The following is a 21,697-nucleotide window of genomic DNA, read 5'->3' on the forward strand; positions in this document are numbered from 1 at the left end:
GATATAGAGAGTACTTGTAAATAGCATATATTTTTTTTTTTTGTAACCAATATCTAAGTAGACTGAAAGACTGACGTTAGACAAAGCTATTTAAATACGCTTATTCAAGTACCTTTAAGAGATCTCATGTAAAGACTGTTTGTAATTTTAATATTTGAGCAATTAAAGTAGTATCATTGATCGGGTAATCTCATTAAGGAAGAACTGTTTAATTAGTAAGGTTTAGAGTAAATATCATTTCCCTTCAAAATTATAGAACTTAGCATCCCTTTTAATTCTTACTTCAATAGTCGTAAAACTTAAGTTTTCGGGGTAAAATTTTCTTAGGTCCGTCATTAAAGCTAAATCTAAGTTTTATTTCCACCAAATAGAATTTTCCTGATTCGAGTAGAATCGTTGATAGGCTATGTGCCTATATATATATATATAAGTTTTTGCATTTATTGCTCAATTATTTTTAATGATCTCGAAGTTTTTCTTATGTGCCAGTATACAGCTTAAGTCCAAAAGTATATTAACTAAATTTGTTAAAACTTGTCAGAAATTTTTCTTATTATCGCAATTTTATTTTCCAAAGATTTGTTAAATGAAAGTTTATATTCTGTTTTCAAAATTGTTTTAACTTTATAATTATCACCAAAGAGAAATATTTGTCAAATTTTTATACCTTTTTCTAAAGATTATCTACTTTTTGTTAAAATAAATATAGAGATTTTTAAGTAACATATATACTTGTTAATTACTGGTTTAATATATGTTGTGTAAAATTCCCATCTACGTAGCTACTCTATAAGCGTTACTTGTTCATTTGTCACGTTAGTAATGATAATAATTAAATTAAATTGTTACCTTTATGAAGCGTTTAGCCTAGTTTAAAATTCGCTTATTTTATAACGATTAAATAAGTAATAACATTACCTGCTATGTTCTTTTGGTATCATAGTTACTATATATGCGATTTATTTCTTACCGTTTCTATCACTACCTTTTAAGATAAATCATATAATAATTACGTAGAGATTTTATAAGAACATACAAGAATATAAGTACAATATTATATAGGTAAGTACAAGAGTATTATATTTCCGTTTGGCAAAGTCTTTTATATCATTGGGAATGTCCGTAGGTCTTTCTATCTGGATACATTAGAAATCACGTCATAGGAATCAGGTTAACTTGTATGTTTATCTGACTATTCTGTTTGAGTTTCTAGGTCGATAACTAGCGGTAGTTGCGGCGGGGTGACCTCTCCTGCCGTAGATTACCGTTAGGTTATGATGATGTGCATCTGGTCGTTGAGGGGCAAGCGTTCTACCACGTATACGCAGGCTCCTCTGAAATACTCTTAATATCCTTTTCAAGAGTCTGACTAAGAATGTAGTGACCCTGTCTAGTATTATAACCATGATAATTGTTATTGACACGTATATAGCTATTTCTTCTATATGAGCGAAGATGGTTCTAATGGTCAATGGTTCTTTAGGTTTAGGTGGGCACAATGATTCCGATGCAAATGGTAAAGTTCGTGCCGTGGTCTGTCGGTCATAGCCTAGTGCGAACTGTGTGATCGTATCTCCCAATGTGATATTATATGATCCTCCTGTTATAATAAAAGGAGTGGACGTAATAGTTATTGATGCATTCTCTAAACTGTGATTAGTATTCTCACTCAAGCTAGTAATGACAATTCCATCTTGCACGTGAGCATAAGGATAAGTCTGTTTTGCCAAAGGACAGTGCTTGGTTATCAATGTCTCATTAACGCTAAGTAGTCCCTTAAGGCACTGGTCAGCCTCAACCGGTAGATAAGCGTTATAGTAAGATTGTCTGTATACTCTTTTGGTTTTATCCAAATAATAAATGGAATCGATGTAGCATTCATCAAAAGGAATTGGTGCATATCTGTAGATTTTTGTTGGCTCAGAACTTAATTCCATGGATAGTATAGTGGTGAATGATGTTGTACCACCACTTAAACGGCTTTGGACTTCCAATCCGAGATTATGGATATAGTCCAGTTTAAGCTCTTGCCTTACAAAAGTTTTAATAGTGTCTGTGATGTCCGTTTTTGCAAGATCTTGAATTAGAGTAAGTCTGAAGTTTAAGTCTGCTTTAAGCTCTTCTAAGTTTGTGATGGCTAAGTTGCTCAGGCTATCAAAATAAGAATATTCTGCTGTTTGCACAAAGTTAGCTGCTTTGGCATGAAAAGTTATACCACTTACGATTTGTGGTACTATCTCCGCAAGCAATAACTGTGTAAAGTCAAACTTATCATGATCTAGCTTATAAGAAAGTTTATTTACATTATTAGTCACTTCAATACGGTTAGAACTTATTAAGGGAGTTACTGTTTCAATAGCTTCCTTGATCGTGCGGATAAGTTCCATTACATCAATAAGCAAGTCCCTAATTTTATTGGTATAAAACTTGCCTATGAGTTTAGTTTGTGCTGAGGTGAATGTACGTCCGTCGTAGTTAATGTCTAATTGCGTCTTCAGGCCATCATAGATTGCTATTTCAGGCGCTGTATTGCCTATAGATATATCAACTTGAATGGATTGAATTGCTACCGCTGTGTAGCCTATATACTCTCCACTTTGATAGTGAGTGGGTATCAAATCTGTCATTGTGTTTGCTGTTGTACTATAGTAGTACATACTTAGTATTATTAATATTATCTTAGGATACATTGTTAAACAGCTAAGTTTATTTAGTAAATGCTTATATCCAAAATCAAAAGTTACTTTTCTGATTGATACACTTACACTAATAAATAAGGTCTTCACTGCTTGGAGTTCTATGATAAACTAACTTATTTTTCCAAAATCTATTTATTATCCCACTTTCGCTACTGCTAGATTCTGAGTGGGCGTTTCCGGTTTCTAACTATAATTAAAGTTTTGACATATTTTTTGTATGTAGATTGGTTATAGGCTTAATAACTAATCAAGTTCATCTCAGTTCAAGGCATATATATAGGTTGTCTAATAATATTGTTATGCCTGTGTAATTTACATGGTTTATATTAGGTATTTTAACTCAATTCTGTATATATTGGGTTATGTAGTACCATGCGTATATTTGTACAGTTTGTATTACTTGTTTGATTCTGTTTAGACTATACAGATTCAAAACTTATACATATACAATTTACCTTCTATATATTTTTGCGTATAAATATTTTTGAAGGGATCGACTTATTTAGTCGACGTGTATTGTATATGGTTGGTCTCCCCCTGTCAACAGAGAAGACGTAAATTTTACCACTGGATATATAACCTTGAGTGGGAAAATTCTACATAAATTATGATATCTCAGTTATCAGATTAGAATAACATACTATTATATTGTTCCTGAGTTTACAGGGTAAACGGAAATGTAAGTAATTGTTATTGGAGTGAACTCATACCTCTTGAAATCTGATATTTATAATTTATGTTCAATGTTTCTTAGATATGAACTCTGTACGTGTCCAGAATTATAGGTTTTGTATTATTTAAGTTTGCAATTTGTTATAATGGTAATCATTTCGCTGCTTATTTGTGCATACAGAGATGAATGTGCACATATTTCTGGTTGCAGATTTTGCTTTAGCCGGAAATATAAGCGGAAGCGTATTCGTTTAGTTAATTATATTTTAGTCCATGAGTTTATTGTAAGACTTTATAATTACTCTTTTGTATCCTCTATGAAAGTGTCAAAATATTCGTCAATTGGTTTGAAATTCTTTGATTTTGAAAGGGTATTTAACTTGTCTGTATTTATATCAGAGCTCCTTTCAACCATGTTTATTTTGAAAACTTGCAATTTACTATGTACTGTGAGAGGATATGTCTGATGTTTAGAGTTGGTCTTATGTAGAAAGTGTAGCTTTAATTAATTCCACGAATTTTCTGTAAGTTTACCTTATATTTTTATGTGTTTTAGTTATATTTGCATTCTTTAATTAGCAATTAAAGCAGGTTTTGATACGTTTTGGTATTTTTAAATTAGAAATAGGGGTTTGTTATTTAAACTTTTAACTATCCCTGTTTATCAGAAATTGCGTACAGCATATAATATCGCTTTAAGGAAAGAAGAGCAAAAATGTTCTCTTCTTATAGAGTGAAATATAATTTAGCTTATATGCGTTTACAACTTAAATATTTTATGGCATTTTTATTAATTATGTTTGTGTTATAACAGTTCAAACTTTTACATTGGGGCTAGTGTTTTTAAAGTCAGTAGATGAGTATTTGTTACTGCATTATTTTTAGGCTTGTTAACCTAGCTTTTATGTGTCTCTGTTAAGAATTGATACTTGTCCTTTTTTTTCTCAGGAAGGATATTGTTGTTTTAGTCTTAGGGTTAATACAAGTAATAAATTGATTCTTTGGTATATTCAGCGATACTAAATATACTTTGGTTAGAAATGTAATAAACCCGTTATTCATTCGTTGACAAGATGCATTGGTATTTGGGTTATATTAAAGTTCTGAATGAATTTTCGCATAAAATTTTTAAGTTTTCAAAGATGTCTGAGTACAATATGCAATGCAAAAAAAAATTTTTTTTTTGACTGAAATTTTCTTTGAGGGTATGCAATGGCTTCTTGCTTAATTACTAGATCTTAAAAATAAAATCATTGATGTGTGAGATTGTGGTATATCACAATATATACTGCTGCTGTGTTCTCATAATAAAAGCATGAAAAGTATAGTTTTGTTCGCACAGATCTTCAATCGATAGTTATTTTTATTACTGTTATATACAAATTAGATATACTTTTGTCGCAATATGGTTTTGGGCATATATTTCAGGCATTATTATATGTTGATAGGTTAAGTATCCGACATGTGTTTCCTAGATCTAATGTTGACTGCAAGGTTACTTAAGAATTATAACTCATAGGGTTTTCAGGATAACAAAAGAAATCCTAAATTTAGGTGTTCCAATACTGTTTTCCTTGACTTGCAAACGCAACGATAAGCTTGGTATTTTGTCACCAGGAATGATATAGTATTGTATGATTATATAAGGAATAGATCAGGTGATAAAAGTGGTCTGTGAGTTCTGGTAATGCAATTTATAATAAGACTACTGCATAAAAGCTAGAGGTGGTGCCAGCTTCATTTGACAGGATTATTTTACATGTCAATATGCTAGTTAATCTACTAAAATTGATCCAGCTGCCAAAATTATCTTAATGTCCTCTAAGCTTCACCTTTGTGCTAGAATTGAGACAAAAGTTTTATTTAACTTGAAAACATAAGTGAGATCGAGTGTGCTATTGGTTCGTTTATGCATACTGTTGTGAATATGCGCATAAAAAGTTTTATTTCAGTAAAATTTGTAAGTCCATATATCTTTTGAAAACTGCTATGCTTGCTTTCAATTTATACTGCGATAGACATGTATACTTGGAACCAAGGAAAAGTCACAACTTTTCAAAGTAAGTGAAATTTTCTTAAACTAATTTTCTCTCTTTTATGTGCGTATATTTCCACAACTTTCTTCAGAATATTTAAAATGTATGCTCAATGATTCAGACTTCGGCCTTAGATAGTTCAATCAATTTAATGATATTCCCTAAGTATACTGGGCTCCTGGGGTGGAGGAGTGTACTATCTAGGTCATGTCCTATATATTTTTTTTATACAATTTTGTCTTGTCTGTCATAGGTTGAATTTTAGTGTAAGATTTGCTCCACAAGTAATAACAGTCTTTAGGCAAAGTCCCAGAGTTATTTTGGCACAGCTGATTGTCCAAGACTTTTCTGTCTACTTGTGAATGTATGAAGATTCTAGAGCTATACCGTAAAACATTAGCTTTATTACTACCCAATTTTTTGTATATTGATTTGAAATATTAGTGTGTGAGATTGCCAATTTTAACCATATACCTTAACCTAAACTCTACAACATCATCTTTGTTTTCAATGAATCTACTTCATTCAGGATTAGATGAGACTAGGAATTTTATTAGCATTAAGATGATAATCAGATTAAGATCACTCATGATATGTGAGTGCCCTGTTCGATAGCTGTATGATTTAGAGTGTATCTATCAACTTGAAAAGTTAATCGATTTGATTAATGATCTTGTGTTTCAGATGGTTATAAGAATAATATTGGGTTGGTTACTAGTAGCTAGAGTGATCTAGTTAATAGCTGGTGTGTTTCGGGCTATGGCAAGTTGCTCCAATTCGTCATCAGAATCATCTATTTCTGGTAGCATAGGTAGTCCATATATGAATGATCCTGTGAAATCGAAATCAACGACTACCTCTCTGACAATGGCTTGGTCGCTGGACTCTATGTAACCAGTGATAACTGTATTGGTGATAGTGTGATTGGAGTTGTTGATTATTAGAGCTCTGCCACTGAGTTGTCCATCATCATTGATAATGAGTTGTGTTTGTCCAGGTAAGATCTTAATTCCTGCGTTTCCGTTTGAAATATGATCGTCGCTGAGGATCACTTGTGTTCCAGGTGCCAGGTTGAAAAAGTGGTTGATATTCATCACTATCACTTGGGTTTCTTTAGCTTTGATCTTTTTAACTACTCCTGTACAGAGCTGGAGCTCGAAGTCAGAACAGAAGATACTGCTCAGTGGTCCTTCAGGGTGAAGAATAGAATACAAACACGGTGCTAATCGGTACTTGTCTGTGAAGGGAGTCCATGTTAGTTGTAGACTTCTAATACCATTCAGTCCAATTATCATAGGTGCGACATCCTCATGGTCTTCAGATACAATTGAAAAGAGAATTGGGTAATGACGGCTTGAAAATGATGTGGGACGAATCATAAGAGTTACATCTCCGGGTTCAGGGATCTTGTGATCTGCACATGTAACTGGTGGCTCATGACTTTCTTCCAACTGATTTTTATCATCGTTCATTACTATGCCAAACAACTTGCTATAGCTGATATGATGTTTTTATCTGTTGCTGAGTCAAGTAAGGCTGTCATACGTACGTCATAGTCATATTTACAATCTATTTCTTCTGGCATACAACCAGAGCAATGAAGGTACAATTTCCTTTCTTCCTCCTTAGTTGGTGTAATGTTGTCTCCTATTTGATCGTTAGGCTCATTGAGAATTATTTCCGCTGTGGTAGCTTTGACTCCACTGAGGTTACAATCTTTAGGTGATTCCTTAGCATTGGCTTTAGCCCATTCTTCATATGTTTGCCTGAATACGCCACTAGGTTTCACCTTACCACTATGGTACAGTTCCATCATGGCTGGCCTTCCAGGACATAGATGTCGAGAATGGTATAACTCTTTACCATATATCTTATAACAGTTTGTGCAGAATGCTGATGTCAATACAGTTGGGTATAACCTTCCTGTATCATCACACAATAATCTACATCCATCTGATATGTTGTGAGAATATTGTCCACATGCTACACAGTAGCGTCCAGGTGATAATCTATAAGAAGCCTGATAATCCCGCTTGGTATTCCTTTGAAAATGCCTGTCCCTGTTATCCCTGTGATAAGGTTTGGGATTGGGTAATTTTGTAGCCATTTCTCTAACAGTGGATTTTCTTTTATAATAATTTGAGATGGCCTCTATCTTGGCATTTTGTTTGTCTCTGTGGTTAGCTCTTCTCTCTTTAGACTTCGAACTGTTGGTGTTGTTGGTTCTCTTGTGCACTACACTCTTTGTACAGTTTGTGCAGAGATTCCTCCTAACTTCAAGTGAACCGCTCGTATTAGGACTACCAAGTTGTATTGTGTTCAGTTTCTGTGAGAGTAGAAGCTCTTCTGCTACTGTTGTTTGCACACGGAAATCAGTTTTCCACGAGTCTGGTGAGTTAACTTGAGTTGATAGTGAGTCCAAAGATATCTCATTCAATTCAGGGCTCATATTCTTCTCACCAATTTGTTCTGGCTCTTCTAGATTGGATATTTGTATCTCCTCATAAGCATCAGAGTCTCTAGTGTCTGTGTTAGCTGAAGGGGTTCTTGTACCAGGTATTGTTGAGCGTCCCCGACAAGGAGTGGTTTCCTTATCAGCTTCATCATTCTTCTTGCCTGGTTCACAGGAAGATGACATGGTAGTTGCTGTAAAGCCTTAGAACTATTTGTAAGTTCTTTAAAAGCCTGTGAGATGTTGTACTATTTTTAAGATAAAAATAGCGAAAGTTCGAGAGGAGTACAAATAATGGGTATAGTCTAAAACGGTCAAGAATCTGTTTAAACTAACAATTCTTTTCTTTGAATTTGCTTAGCTATAGATGGGTGTGGTATCTACTTCACCTATAGTTGTTTCTACGTTGTATATACTTGCGTATGAGCTTTGATTGATATTCTGAAGTGTGCGCTAATGCACTCTTATCCTTAATTAAGCTCAACTGTAGAAACACCTCTACTTAACTTTTATATAGGTTTAGTTATGAAGTCAATTTGAGCTAGTTAGCTATTCAAATTAGTTATCAAGTTAAGTAATGTTTGCAGCAGAGTTAATTTGGGTATGCTTATATACTATCACAAATTAACTTTAGTTTGCTCAGGAGTCGACTTTCCTAGCAAATTATAGTTGTTGAGAAAAAGAAAAACAGCAATTTATAATCCTTGTTGAATTCTTACTTCACTCTAAGGATATGTGTTTATAGCCTACGATCTACTTATTCCTGTAAGGCTATTATGAATATAACTTACTAAGGTTCACTCCCAAAGGATCGTCTATATTCTAATAATATTGCAACAATTTTGCCTGAATGTCAAAGATCTCGCCACCTCTTACTTATAGTTGTATTAGGGGTTTTTCCTTCCAATCCTATAAAGTAATTTGCGCAAAAATTGGGGCTTCACTTATGACTTCAATTCTTATAACTGTAGTAAGATATACAATTTAGATACACCTATATTTATATATGTAAAGATTGTTTTCAAAATTATCTAACCGGATGTAATCTAATTATAATTAGTAGTAGCACAATATTCAAGTGCAAGTTTACTCTGAGGAAATGTGAGATCCTACACTAGGTGGCCAACCTATATTGTGGAGGTTGTCAATCAAACTTCAAAGGAACCTATCAACTTTGAATTAAACAAACACTTATACTTTTGAAAACTAATCCAACTGGTTTTAGTGCACTTCTTTCTTATTTATCTAAAGGTATTCTGTTAGGTTATAAAAACTCTGGGCTATATGTAGACACACTTTTATGTTACTCGGTTATAGTCGGTGTGCTAATAAGCCTAAGTAAACATACGTTTCTCGATATAAAAAAAAATTTTTTTATGATAATTCCGGATATTTAAAGACAGTAGGGTACTTTCCGTAGTACTTCTGCTACTTCTTTTAGAGACGTCCTACTCTCCCAAGGTAGGCTGCTGCAACCTCCTGCTGCGTTTGGTTTATAGAACTTTGTCTCTTAAAGCGTGCTATTCAATACATATAGGGCCTATATTGTTGACTATACTTTTATATCACTAATGGTCACTATTACTAGTAATTAACTTGTCTTCACTTTCACTGCTGAATCCTGGTGGTACATGAAATAGAAATGTTAGCATTAACAAAGTAAGTAAAAATTTAGTTTTCATGTCCTACTTATTGTTGAGTGAACTGTTTACTGTATTTATGTATGTGTTTGTAAGGAGCATACAAACAAAAATTTTCTAAGTTAAGACTGAATTAAAAACTTTCTAAGTCAAAATAAAATAGAATCACTCTAAGTCCAAAGTTGGAAAATTTTGACTAAGTCCAAAAAGTTTCTAATGAAATTATTCTAAGTACAAAATCAATAAATTTTGGCTAAGGGAAAAAAATTTATGAAAATATCTTAAGTGTAAAATTAGTAAATTTTGACTAAGTCAAAACTTTTCAATGAAATTATGCTAAGTACAAAATTAGTGAATTTTGACTAAGTTCAAAGACTTTTCAATGAAATTATGCTAAGTACAAAATTAGTGAATTTTGACTAAGTTCAAAGACTTTTCAATGAAATTATGCTAAGTACAAAATTAGTGAATTTATCCTGAGACAAAAGAAATAGAATCACTCTAAGTCCAGACGTGGAATATTTTGTCCAAGATGAAATTTCCTAACAGTTCATTCACAAAGCTACTTTAGAGATTGTCCTTAAGTCAAAAGAAATAGAATCACTCTAAGTCCACTATTGGAGTATTTTGACTAAGTGCAAATCTCGCTAAGTTAAGGATTTTAAAGTCATAAAGTATTAGAGTGTTAGAATTATCCTTCACCAAAAGAAATAGAATCTCTCTAAGTCCATAATTGGAATATTTTGGCTAAGACAGAATTACTCTAAAACAAAATTTTCTCTTAAGTGTGGAAAATGAAAATTGTTAATCTAGTTGGAAAAATTGCAATTATTACAAGTCCAAATTTTGGTAAATTTCCAACCAAGTTCACAATTTCATAAAAATTACTATAAGTCCAGAAATTCAAAATTCTCTCTGAAACAAAAGAAATAGAACGGTGCTAAGTCCAAAAAGTGGAATATTTTGCTCAGAGCATCAGGGAATCTTTGGAATTTTTTTGCTGATTGCATAAAGTAATTTGCTTACACTTATATCATTCCAACCGATCGATGTTGAGAATATCTTTGAGACTTTGAAATATTTTGTTTAACTCAAAATTTTGGAGGAAATAATTATTTTGATACATCCGCATATAAATCAGAATTACATTAGGAATATAAGGCCTAGGCATGTATAAGTAAGTGCAAATCTCAGAAAATCGGTTCTAACGGTACCAAAGTATTAGTACAATTTAACTTGAGTATAAATGCTACAAGTTTGTAATAATCTTTTGGCCCTTTACTACGACTCAAGAGTACTAACTGCTTTCGGCATATTGTTTCAGAAACATGGCTCCAAAGACAATATGTATCCCAACTAACAGCGTTTCCCGTGTTCTATAAGATTTGCTCCTAAGTTTCCATTTAATAAGACAGTTCAAAATGGTCCTTAATAAGTTCTGGTTTAAGTATCAAAGATTCAAGTATTTCAACACTTAGAGAATTTCCGAATAAGTAAAAATCATACTAAGTCCGAAGATTTATATATATACTCCGCCACCCAGCACAACTCCTAGATTTCAAAAATCTGACTAAGTCCGAAAATCAAAGTTTTGCACATAGCTGGATCATAGATTATTCCAACCCAAGTGTTTTACTAAAGAGAGGCGGACATGGAGGTGCCGGTGTGCTGGTATTCTCTAGGGCCTCTAGAGTGTCAACCAGTGCGAGTGTCCTTATAGGGCGGCGACCAATGGCCACAAATATGCTAGCATTCTCTAGGGCCTCTAGAGTGTCAGCTAGTGCAACTGCTCGTACACGAGGCTCTCAATTGCATTTGTGTCGTACCTTTCAGTCCCTATCTCTTCAAACGCCTCATAGTCCTAACCTTGCTCTCAAATAGTTTCACAGGTTTTGGAAAATCCGATTTTGCCATAACTACAATTATTCGATTTTGGTAAAAATACCTGCCTTAGGCGGTTCGGGTACGGTAAGGAAAAAAAGAAAAAAAATTTATGAAGTAAAAATTTTTTTTAAGATACAACCGGTAAGTTGCACCATTGTGGGTGCGAATGGGGCGTTTGTCCAACTTTAGGTATGGAGACCGCTCTTCTATGAGTACTACTAAAAACCTACTGTTACTGCAATACACATAGACATTCTCATCGTCGGTTCGTTTGTTTAGAATGCTTAACCCTCTATTCCCACAAGTATAATACGAATTTGGTTGAGCTGGTGGAAGCTCAACAAAAGACCCACGCGAAGTATTATGTTGCTTTAATCTAAGAATAAATGGTTGGTTTTGATATTCGATCAGAATTATATAAGTATATTAAGTATTAAGGAAGGAAAATGTTTTTATAAAGTGTATTTATATTACAAGTGCATAAGTTAAGTATGAAAATATTTACAGGATAAGTGTTAAAATTATAAGTAGAGTAGGACAGAAATGTGCCCTAAGTCCCAAGCAGTGAATTGTGCTAAGTGTTAGAACTCTAACATAAGGCCTAAGCTCAATTCATGCTAAGTACTAAGGGGCCTAAATTTAAACTACAATGCATGCCAAACAACTAAGTCATTACCTTTTAAAGCCAGAAAGAGAAGTTGATGGTAGGAGAGTCAATAAATAACTAACTAAATTTAAGAGGTACATGCTATAACATTAGCTTTGGACCAGGATCTTAGTGTTTGTCTGTACAATTAAATGTCTGTGTGTTAATATGTGACGTAAATCAGGCATGGTTGTAGGCATACATATTTGTACTGATTATTTACATGATTACTTTAACAATAAACATAATGTCTTTAATAAACATATAATATTAGCAAATCACATACAAATTACCATGAATAGGCTAGCGTTACCCATATATGGTGTCATATAGGTAGAGATAGGCCTATGAATGCATAAAAGGATACAAATATTGCCTTGGGCCTAGCTAAAGTAATTGTGTCTTGCGCCTGATTGCTACTGGATAATTGCAGGGCACACGTCAATCAAATGTTCATAATCTGCTCTATAAAGTGTTGACTTTATATCAAGCATAGATAGATAGTTGTGGATGTGAAGCATTTCTGTAAAAGTCTTATATGTATGTTCAAAGAATTTGAAAATTGAGGATCGCATCTCCAACCTACGATTCTGACATGCCTAGATTAACAATTAGAACTATTTGTTACAGAGCTGACATACAAACTGACTAACCCTAAATAGAGAATAGCTTAGCATTTAAAAATGTTTATCTTAATTTAGGTGAGGAGGGTAAGGCTCATGGTGAATTGTATGCTCAAGCAGTTGTTAGTACAGCAGGGGATGAATTTACCAACTATAATCAAGGTATATTTACAAATAGTATAGTTGGTAGTTCAGCTGGGAATGAATTTACCAACTATAATCAAGATATATTTACTAATGGTAGGCCTTACTTTTGTCTTCACATACGTTCATTCTCTCAATATATAAACAGAAGTAAGCATCACAACAAACCACACCAAACTTTCTCTTAATCAAGGTAAATTTACTATTAGTATAGTTGTTAGCACAACAGGAGATGAATTTACCAACTATAATCAAGGTATATTTACTAATAGTATAGTTGTTAGCACAGCAGGAGATGAATTTACCAACTATAATCAAGGTATATTTACTAATAGTATAGTTGTTAGCACAGCATGGGATGAATTTACCAACTATAATCACCCGCGACCGTGGCTCAACACGTAGCGCATGCGCTCGTCGTCGGGAAGGTGTTAGGTTCGAATCTCGGTCCGACACCGCGTCATAACTAAAGACGTTAAAAATGGTTCCCACTGCTACTATGTCAGATGCGCGACGTAAATAGTTAGAGTGGGGGGAATGCCTTGGCCCAAAACAGGCGCAACTCGTTACCATGCACAGTTAGGACTTCTCAGACAAAGGTCGTGCATCACAGAGAGTTGGTTGTCTGTAATGTACTGTACCACGGGTATGAGGTGAAGGACCAAGAGTCTGGCCTTGAGTTGACAAGTTGACTGTTCAGTCCAGGTGCAACTCACCCATACGACATTAGCACATACCAACTATAATCAAGGTATATCTACTAATAGTATAGTTGTTAGCACAGCAGGGGATGACTTTACCAACTATATTCAAGGTATATTTACTAATGGTATAGTTGTTAGCACAGCAGAGGATGAATTTACCAACTATAATCAAGGTATATTTACTAATAGTATAGTTGTTAGCACAGCTAGGGATGAATTTACCAACTATAATCAAGGTTTATTTACTAATGGTATAGTTGTTAGCACAGCAGGGGATGAATTTACCAGCTATAATCAAGGTATATTTACTAATAGTATAGTTGGTAGCACAGCTAGAGATGAATTTACCAACTATAATCAAGGTATATTTACTAATAGTATAGTTGTTAGCACAGCAGGAGATGAATTTACCAACTATAATCAAGGTATATTTACTAATAGTATAGTTGGTAGCACAGTTGGGGATGAATTTACCAGCTATAATCAAGGTATATTTACTAATAGTATAGTTGTTAGCACAGCTAGGGATGAATTTACCAACTATAATCAAGGTTTATTTACTAATGGTATAGTTGTTAGCACAGCAGGGGATGAATTTACCAGCTATAATCAAGGTATATTTACTAATAGTATAGTTGGTAGCACAGCTAGAGATGAATTTACCAACTATAATCAAGGTATATTTACTAATAGTATAGTTGTTAGCACAGCAGGAGATGAATTTAACAACTATAATCAAGGTATATTTACTAATGGTATAGTCATTATCATAATTAACATTAAAACATCTGTGACAGTTGGACAGCTTTTTAGCAGGTTTTGGGATATCTTTATATTTTTCACATATTTCCCTATTTCGTTGGTGTTTTTGGTCCGATTTTCAAAAGTCTTATCAATGACAGTATCAAAAATTCATTTAACGCAGTTCCTATATTTTTGTGCTTAAAGAAGAAAGGACAGGTAGCTTTTCTTTACCTTTTTTATTTAGTTCGGTCCATATTTTTGGTGTTTTAGATCCGTTTTTCAAATTTTTTGTGGATTATAGTATCAAAATTAAATTTCGTGTTCTTGTGAGCATCCAGTTTTTAATTTACTTTGACCGTCAGTCTCTCAGTCAGCATACAAATTCATAGTTAATAAGATCCAGTGTTATTAATTCAGATGACATGAATGAATTTTCAAGATTTGAACTGTCACCAGCTTTCAATTATCCAGGTAAAATTTAGGGATAAAAATAAAGAAAAAAGGATGAAAACTTCCATTAAAGAGAAGCTTTATAAATGGACTAGTAAGATAAACGAACAGTAACAAATATAAAGTATATATAGTTAGGATATTCTTATTTTTTATCCACCAATCAATTAAATCTTCAAAGTTTTTAAGGCAACGAAAGAGAGGAGGCGCTTCTAAAACTTAGGGGACCTGTACAATGTACAGACCCGTTCCTCTCTGACTTTAAACAACATAGATTAAATTTTTACATCAATGACCCATTCTTCCCTGGAAATTTTAAATAAACAAAATTTTTGATAAAATAGAGTTGCTCTGCTTAATCTAAAAACAATCATGACTGTGCAATTTTATAATCATACAATATCTCCCATAAGTGTATTTTATAGTTCAATTTAATTTGCAAATTTTAAATACAAATTTTGTTCATATAAAATAACCAGGAAGGAGGGAATATATCATTGGATGAGATGAAAGTAAATCATTCTTGTTCCCAAAGTAGAAAACGATCTCAAAATTCGTTGGCTTTAAAAACTTTGGGGACTTTTTAAAAGCCTTTATTGTAAAAGAATTTCCACAATTAATCTAGCAAACGAAACATTTTGCTTATTGAATTGGGTATTTAATTTAATTTATTAAACTTTTTTATATGCTAGAGTAACCCTTACATTTTATTTTTTGAAATTTTAAGCACATTATAAAACTTTGATAATACTCTAATGCTCATTTTAATACTTTTTTGTGTATAGGTATTCAACTGGGAGTTACTTCTGATGTAGATACTATTAAAAGAAGGTAAATAAATCATTTTGTCTTTTCTTTATTTTATTTACTTCCTTTTTTAATAGCGAATCTTTTCTATAATTAGGGCCTGTATATACGTCTGTATTGAAAAGTAAGATCTTTTTGATAATTTAGGCATTTTAGAATTGTCCTATCATATCCAAATTTTGTATGGTGATTCCTCAAAAATTTAGGTACTATATAGAAAGCGCTAAAACTATATATAATCGTTTGAAAAAACTCCTACGTCAATTTAAAACTTGCTGATTTACTTTTCAATAAATTAAAAAAAAATATTATTCTTTTTTTCTGATTTTTGGAACAATGAAAGACAACAAGGCACAATAGTTAAAGCAAAGCATCTCTTTATTCGATTTCTAAAAATATAACTATGACCCTAAACAAAACTTGTATTTATGCATTTTGCAATTTTATATACAATTTTGTTCTTTCTATCGTTTAATTTCAGGGCTTCGCTTATGCAGATGTTGTTGTCATAATGTTAATTTAGTCTGTGTAGCCTATCATTAGTCATTTGTATTGTATGACGTCATTATTTTTATAGGCACTATTAACAGCTTTACATTTATGACAGGTGTCCTAAATCATAATTATTATATTTTAGATATGATCTACGAGTGCCCCTTCTTGTCGACAACAGAGAAAGTTGTGTTTAGAAAAAGCATAAAAAATCAAATCTGGCTCAATTTTTCAGGGATAGGACTATGGACTATGAATTAGTATTCCCTCCAATAAAATGAGGAAATTGTAGAATAATTTATCTGTCTTTGTCCTCTCCCTCTCTGATATTAAAACAATCAAATTCTAAAGCAGTCAAGACTTTGCTTTAAATCAAATGTGAACTGATAAATTAGATGGAATATTGTTACTTCTAAATAATGTTTAAATTTTAGTGTATTTACTGTTTGTTACAAAAATTATGACCAAAATTTATTGTATTTTATTTAAAATTTTATTAGAATGTTAAAGTCTTTACATGTAGATAGTTTCAATTTTCTTTTATAAAAATAAGATATAGGTAATAGGATGTTTGAAATCTATTACTAAGAATACAGCATGACCCTCGAAAAAGTATTTTTAAGCATCTGCAGCCCTTATTTCTCAATGAATTATTAAAAAATGCATATGTCCTTGTTCTCCATAGTATTCCACGTAAGTAGATATAAAAATATTTTTTTTACCTCCATTAACACCGGAGATTTTTAGAGCTAAAGTTTTGAAAAAGTGACTGAGAAAAAGAATTTTTTTTTGTTTCTCTTATTTTTTGGATGGTTATATTATGTTTTTCTGGCAATTGAATAATGAGACACAAAGAAAAACAAGTTAACTAAATATTTCTTTTTTATTCCACCAAAAATATAAATTTTTAATGGCAAAAAATACTACTGAATGAATTGATTATTTGCAAATTTTAGGTTATTTATTAACCCTTATTTATAGAAAAGGATTAATTATGACAGTTGCTCCGCCTACTTTTCTGACATCTCAATTATTTAATAAGGGGTAAATTAAGCTTTTTAGACTAAAAAATCATTATGTTTTATTTTTATTTTCTTTATAACTTGTTTGTTATTAAAGTTAGGATTGTGAAACAAAAACAATTTTCCTGCTATATTCATAAAGATTTATTTGGTTTTTTAATCTTAAACAATTTTGCCTAATAAGTAAGTTTTTCAAAATATCATTAAACTAAAAAGACTCAAAAAATATGTGTAAAAAAATGCTTTTTACTCAAAAACTAAATTTTTTATTTCATTTTTGTATAAAGTTTCTGCTAGTAACAAAAATAAAAGGATTTCTAGCTTAATTTTGCTAAAAAAGTCGTATCATGTTAAAAGTTACTTTTTCCTCAGTCACTTTTTCAAAACTTTAGCACTAAAAATCTCCAGTGTTAATGGAGGTAAAAAAAATATTTTTATATCTACTTACGTGGAATACTATGGAGAACAAGGATATATGCATTTTTTAATAATTCATTGAGAAATAAGGGCTGCAGATGCTTAAAAATACTTTTTCGAGGGTCATGCTGTATATTTTTAGCAATTTTTTTTATTGTTTAAGAAGTAAACAATAAATTCTTCAAGCAGATCAAAACATATAATTACTTCATTTCTTATCAATCTCGCTAACTGCTGAACCGATATGGTTCTCTTTTACAACATAGCTTCTTATATGTCCAGGAAAGTTTAAAATAAAACTATTTTCGGGGAGGGTATCTCCCACATTAATTGCTCCTATAGGCTTCTAGGGGCGTAGCTACTGGTTGTTTATATATCACTGCATATAATACTTTCTTGTTATTTTTTATCAAAAGAATTCTAACTCATTCATTCATTTAGCCCGTTATCCTTCTTGTATAGGGTCTCCGTCATCTGTTGCCAGATTTAAGAATCTGGCTGCGTCAGTTGGATTTGTCCAGAGACAGTGAGGTTGGTGGGGTTTCCAGGACAATTTAACAGGTGTGCAGATGTATGACTATTATCACAGTTAGGGCATTTGTCATTAAAATTTCGGTCAATTCTGGCCTTATAACAGTTAGGGAGTTGAATCCATTTTTATAGAAGCAGAAACATAATCTATGATTTTGGTTTGGACCCTATAAAACTGTAATCTACCCTTCCACTTTCCCCTCTCTTGGTGAAGATATCTTCAACGCCGTTACGATTTTTGAAATGTAAGATTCCACTTTTGCCTCTCTTGGTGAAGATATCTTCAACGCCGATACGATTTTTGAAATGTAAGATTCCACTTTCAATAGAGGCGAAACTGGAATCATGGTTTACATTTTTAATATCTATGTTTCTGTAATCTTCCATTACTTTTTTAACATTGACATAATAGAAATGTACCATACTATTTTAAAATTATGTCAATTGTGAAAAAAAGCATAGATTTTATATATAATTTAAACATTGTTGTATATTTTTAATTAAATAAACAAAACATACAAAGAGCCTTTTATAAAAGATGTTTTGTTTATTTAAAAAATACTTTTAAAAGTGTATCAAATGAGAAATCAAAATTATTTTAAGAAAGTCGTTTATTAATTAATTCAATTGTATATATTTGTAATTTTTTGTTCAATTTATTTTATTTCAATATTTCCCTAGTAATCTCTCACCGTGTAAGTAAGCACTAAAAGGTATATTGCTTATCTAATTGTGCATTTTTGTGGTAAATTACTGAACAATTTGGTCTGATTCGTGAGTTAAAAGTGGATGGAGTAAATAAATGAACATTTATAGTAAAAGTTGCTTGTATCAGTTGAAGTGAAGAAAAAGAAGGAGGTGTAATAAGGGGGGGAGGGGGGGAAGTTCTTACACATTTGCGTAAACCTGGTGTATAGGCTTTATCTTTGAACTGAGAGGCTAGGTTATTAGGAATAAAATCTTTTTTTATGATGAATTTCCTTCAGATTTAAGATTTTTTGGATAGGCCTCCAGATGGTCTCTGTACAGGAAAAAATTAAAAATAAGATTTTTTTTTGAAGAGTTAAAGGTTAACTTATAAAACAAAATATGCTTCTTTTTGATTGTTATTCACATATTTGAAGAAAAAACATACATATTTTGTCTCATAAGATGATATCTAACTCTGTAGAGAGAACACCTTGAGGCCTAGAGCTCTGGAACCTGGAGGCCTCTCCAAAAAAATCTTAAATCTGGGGGAAATTCATCATATAAGAATGATTTTATCCCTAATGTCCTATCCTCTCAGTCCAAAGATAAAGCCTATACACTAGGATTACGCACATGTGTCAGAACTCCCCCCCCCCCCTTAATCCCTTCCTTCCTGTAAGCAGTTTATAATGAAAATTGAAGATTTGGCTGATATAATCCAAATAAGCAAAAATTTTCATTAATTGCATATAAGTAATTTAACATAAAAAGGCATGATTTGGTATATAAGCCAAATAAGCAATAATTCTCATTGATTGCTTATAAGTAATTTATTAAAAAATAGTATGATTTTGTATATATATAAGTCAAATAATGTACTTAGTAGGGGTGTCATGCTTAGTGGTAGCACACTGAGCTACAGTGGTGAGAGTTCAAGTTCAATTCTCTCTAGGTTGACTCTAATTTCTCATTTGCAACATTAATCGTGCAACATCCCCTGGTTGTGTAAGAAGGGGATTATTGAGTAAGTTTGGATACCCAATAGTCACTTACTTACAGTACTACCCTTAACCTAAGCTCCTCTTTGGAGAGCGTCATTCATTACCGTGACTTAATTTGGGACATCTGCCATATTCGGCAAGGGTAAGGTAAGAGTAGATCTCATGAGATAGCAAGTCAAGTCAAAATGTGCTTGAACATGGAGCTTGATAGCCCTATTTCTATGGAAAAGTGTCTCAGCCTACTCCAGGTGAAAACCATGCAAAACTATGGCTAATCAATCAATCAATCAAATTGATTACTTATAAGTATTTTATCATAATATAGCATGACTTGGTATATGAGCCAAATAAGCAATAATTTTTATTGATTGATTATGAGCATTTTTTTGTAAAATTTCCATGATTTGGATAATAGCAAAAATTTTGATTGATTGCTTGAAAGTAATTTATCAACAAATGGCATGATTTGATATATAAGCCTAATAAACAAAAACTTGCATTAATTTCTTATAAACAACTAATCAAAAATTTATATTTAATTCTTTTTGTACAAAATGAAAGAGTTAAATTTTCTTGCATTAGGTCGAGGGCGGGCTAAACTGGTAACACTTTTTTAAAGAGAATAACTTGGAATAATCTTTATTTAATATTGTTATAATAACTCTTATAATTCAGATGTAAACTTTTTATGTATATAATTAAGACAAATAAAGAATCAAATAATAATAATAATAATTTTTTCAGTTTTTGAAGAAAAAAAAATAGGGAAAATATTAATATTTTCTAATGAAACCAAGACCATTAGAACCCCACAGGGGAGCTAAACCAATAACGTTTTTTTCAACCTAAAAAATCTATGAAAAACAGCCAATCAAACATAATTAGGTTAGGTTAGAGGGATTATCCACAAAAAATTTCATAAGGATTACACTATTCCTTCTATGTAAAAGATGTGAAGTTTAAATTTTTTTGCAAAAATTTTCTTTAAAAATAAAATCTTTTCATGAAAAAACACTGTCCTACCCACTTTTTGGCCTAATTCCTAAAAAGCCCATATTGAATTTTCAATGCTCATAAAAGAAAAAACAATATTAAATTACGTTGATTAAATTGTGTTTAAAAACGTTGGAACCACTAATTTTAATCTACAGAAGGGGTTATTTAGAGCATCATCATCATTATGGATGTGCATTAATTTATCGGCCATTGTCTTATCTCTTTATATCCCTGATATGTTTCATAATTTTATTTGTTAGCTTTGCTTAAAGGGACTGTGAACGAGAACATTTCTCATCAGATTATCAAACCTTAACATCATCTCATTAATATAATCTCAAATATAGGGCAAAACTGTCTCTTGTTTCCTTAAAAAAAACAGCTTTTTCCGACGATTTTTACTATGTTCAATATTTGGGAACATTTATATAGTCCGGAAACAAGAGACAGTTTTGCCCTATATTTGAGATTATATTAATGAGATGATGTTAAGGTTTGATAATCTGATGAGAAATGTTCTCGTTCACAGTCCCTTTAAGCAAAGCTAACAAATAAAATTATGAAACATATCAGGGATATAAAGAGATAAGACAATGGCCGATAAATTAATGCACATCCATAATGATGATGATGCTCTAAATAACCCCTTCTGTAGATTAAAATTAGTGGTTCCAACGTTTTTAAACACAATTTAATCAACCAATCAAAATTCAGTAAAAATCCCCAAAGCCAATGAATAAGAAAACATTGTTGTAAAACGTTGTGTACTATTGTAATAAGCAGTCAATTGTCTCCTCCCTCTCTGGATATGAATACTAACTAAGAAAGAACAAATGCGATGGTACTCTACAATTCACTTTTCTGCCTGTCTGTCATTCTGTTCATGATTTTTTAAGATTTTCCAGTATGGCTACGAAACCAATTAATATCCGCTGGATCAGACCTGTCTAATCCATACTTGAAACCATATATTGTATTGTATTATAGACATTCTTCTACAAATAGAAAAGTAAAAAGTTGTAATATGAACACCATTTTTTTTAGACT

At 32.0% G+C, this 21,697-nt stretch overlaps 1 protein-coding gene across 1 annotated transcript in view; it reads left to right on the top strand.

The window, feature by feature from the left end:
• The window catches only part of LOC145331294 (uncharacterized), a 35,179-nt gene extending 18,677 nt beyond the window's left edge, over window positions 1-16,502 (top strand). The window contains exons 7-10 of the mRNA XM_080175911.1: window positions 12,731-12,814; window positions 14,662-14,715; window positions 15,480-15,525; window positions 16,139-16,502. Of these exons, the coding sequence (XP_080032037.1) occupies window positions 12,731-12,814; window positions 14,662-14,715; window positions 15,480-15,525; window positions 16,139-16,190 (236 nt within the window). The 3' untranslated portion in view covers window positions 16,191-16,502. The remainder of the gene's footprint in view (window positions 1-12,730; window positions 12,815-14,661; window positions 14,716-15,479; window positions 15,526-16,138) is intronic.
• Window positions 16,503-21,697: the final 5,195 nt, after the last annotated feature.

Source organism: Acartia tonsa, chromosome 11 (genome assembly GCF_053477335.1).
Source record: "Acartia tonsa isolate MP-2025a chromosome 11, ASM5347733v1, whole genome shotgun sequence".
NCBI classification, from domain to species: domain Eukaryota; kingdom Metazoa; phylum Arthropoda; class Copepoda; order Calanoida; family Acartiidae; genus Acartia; species Acartia tonsa.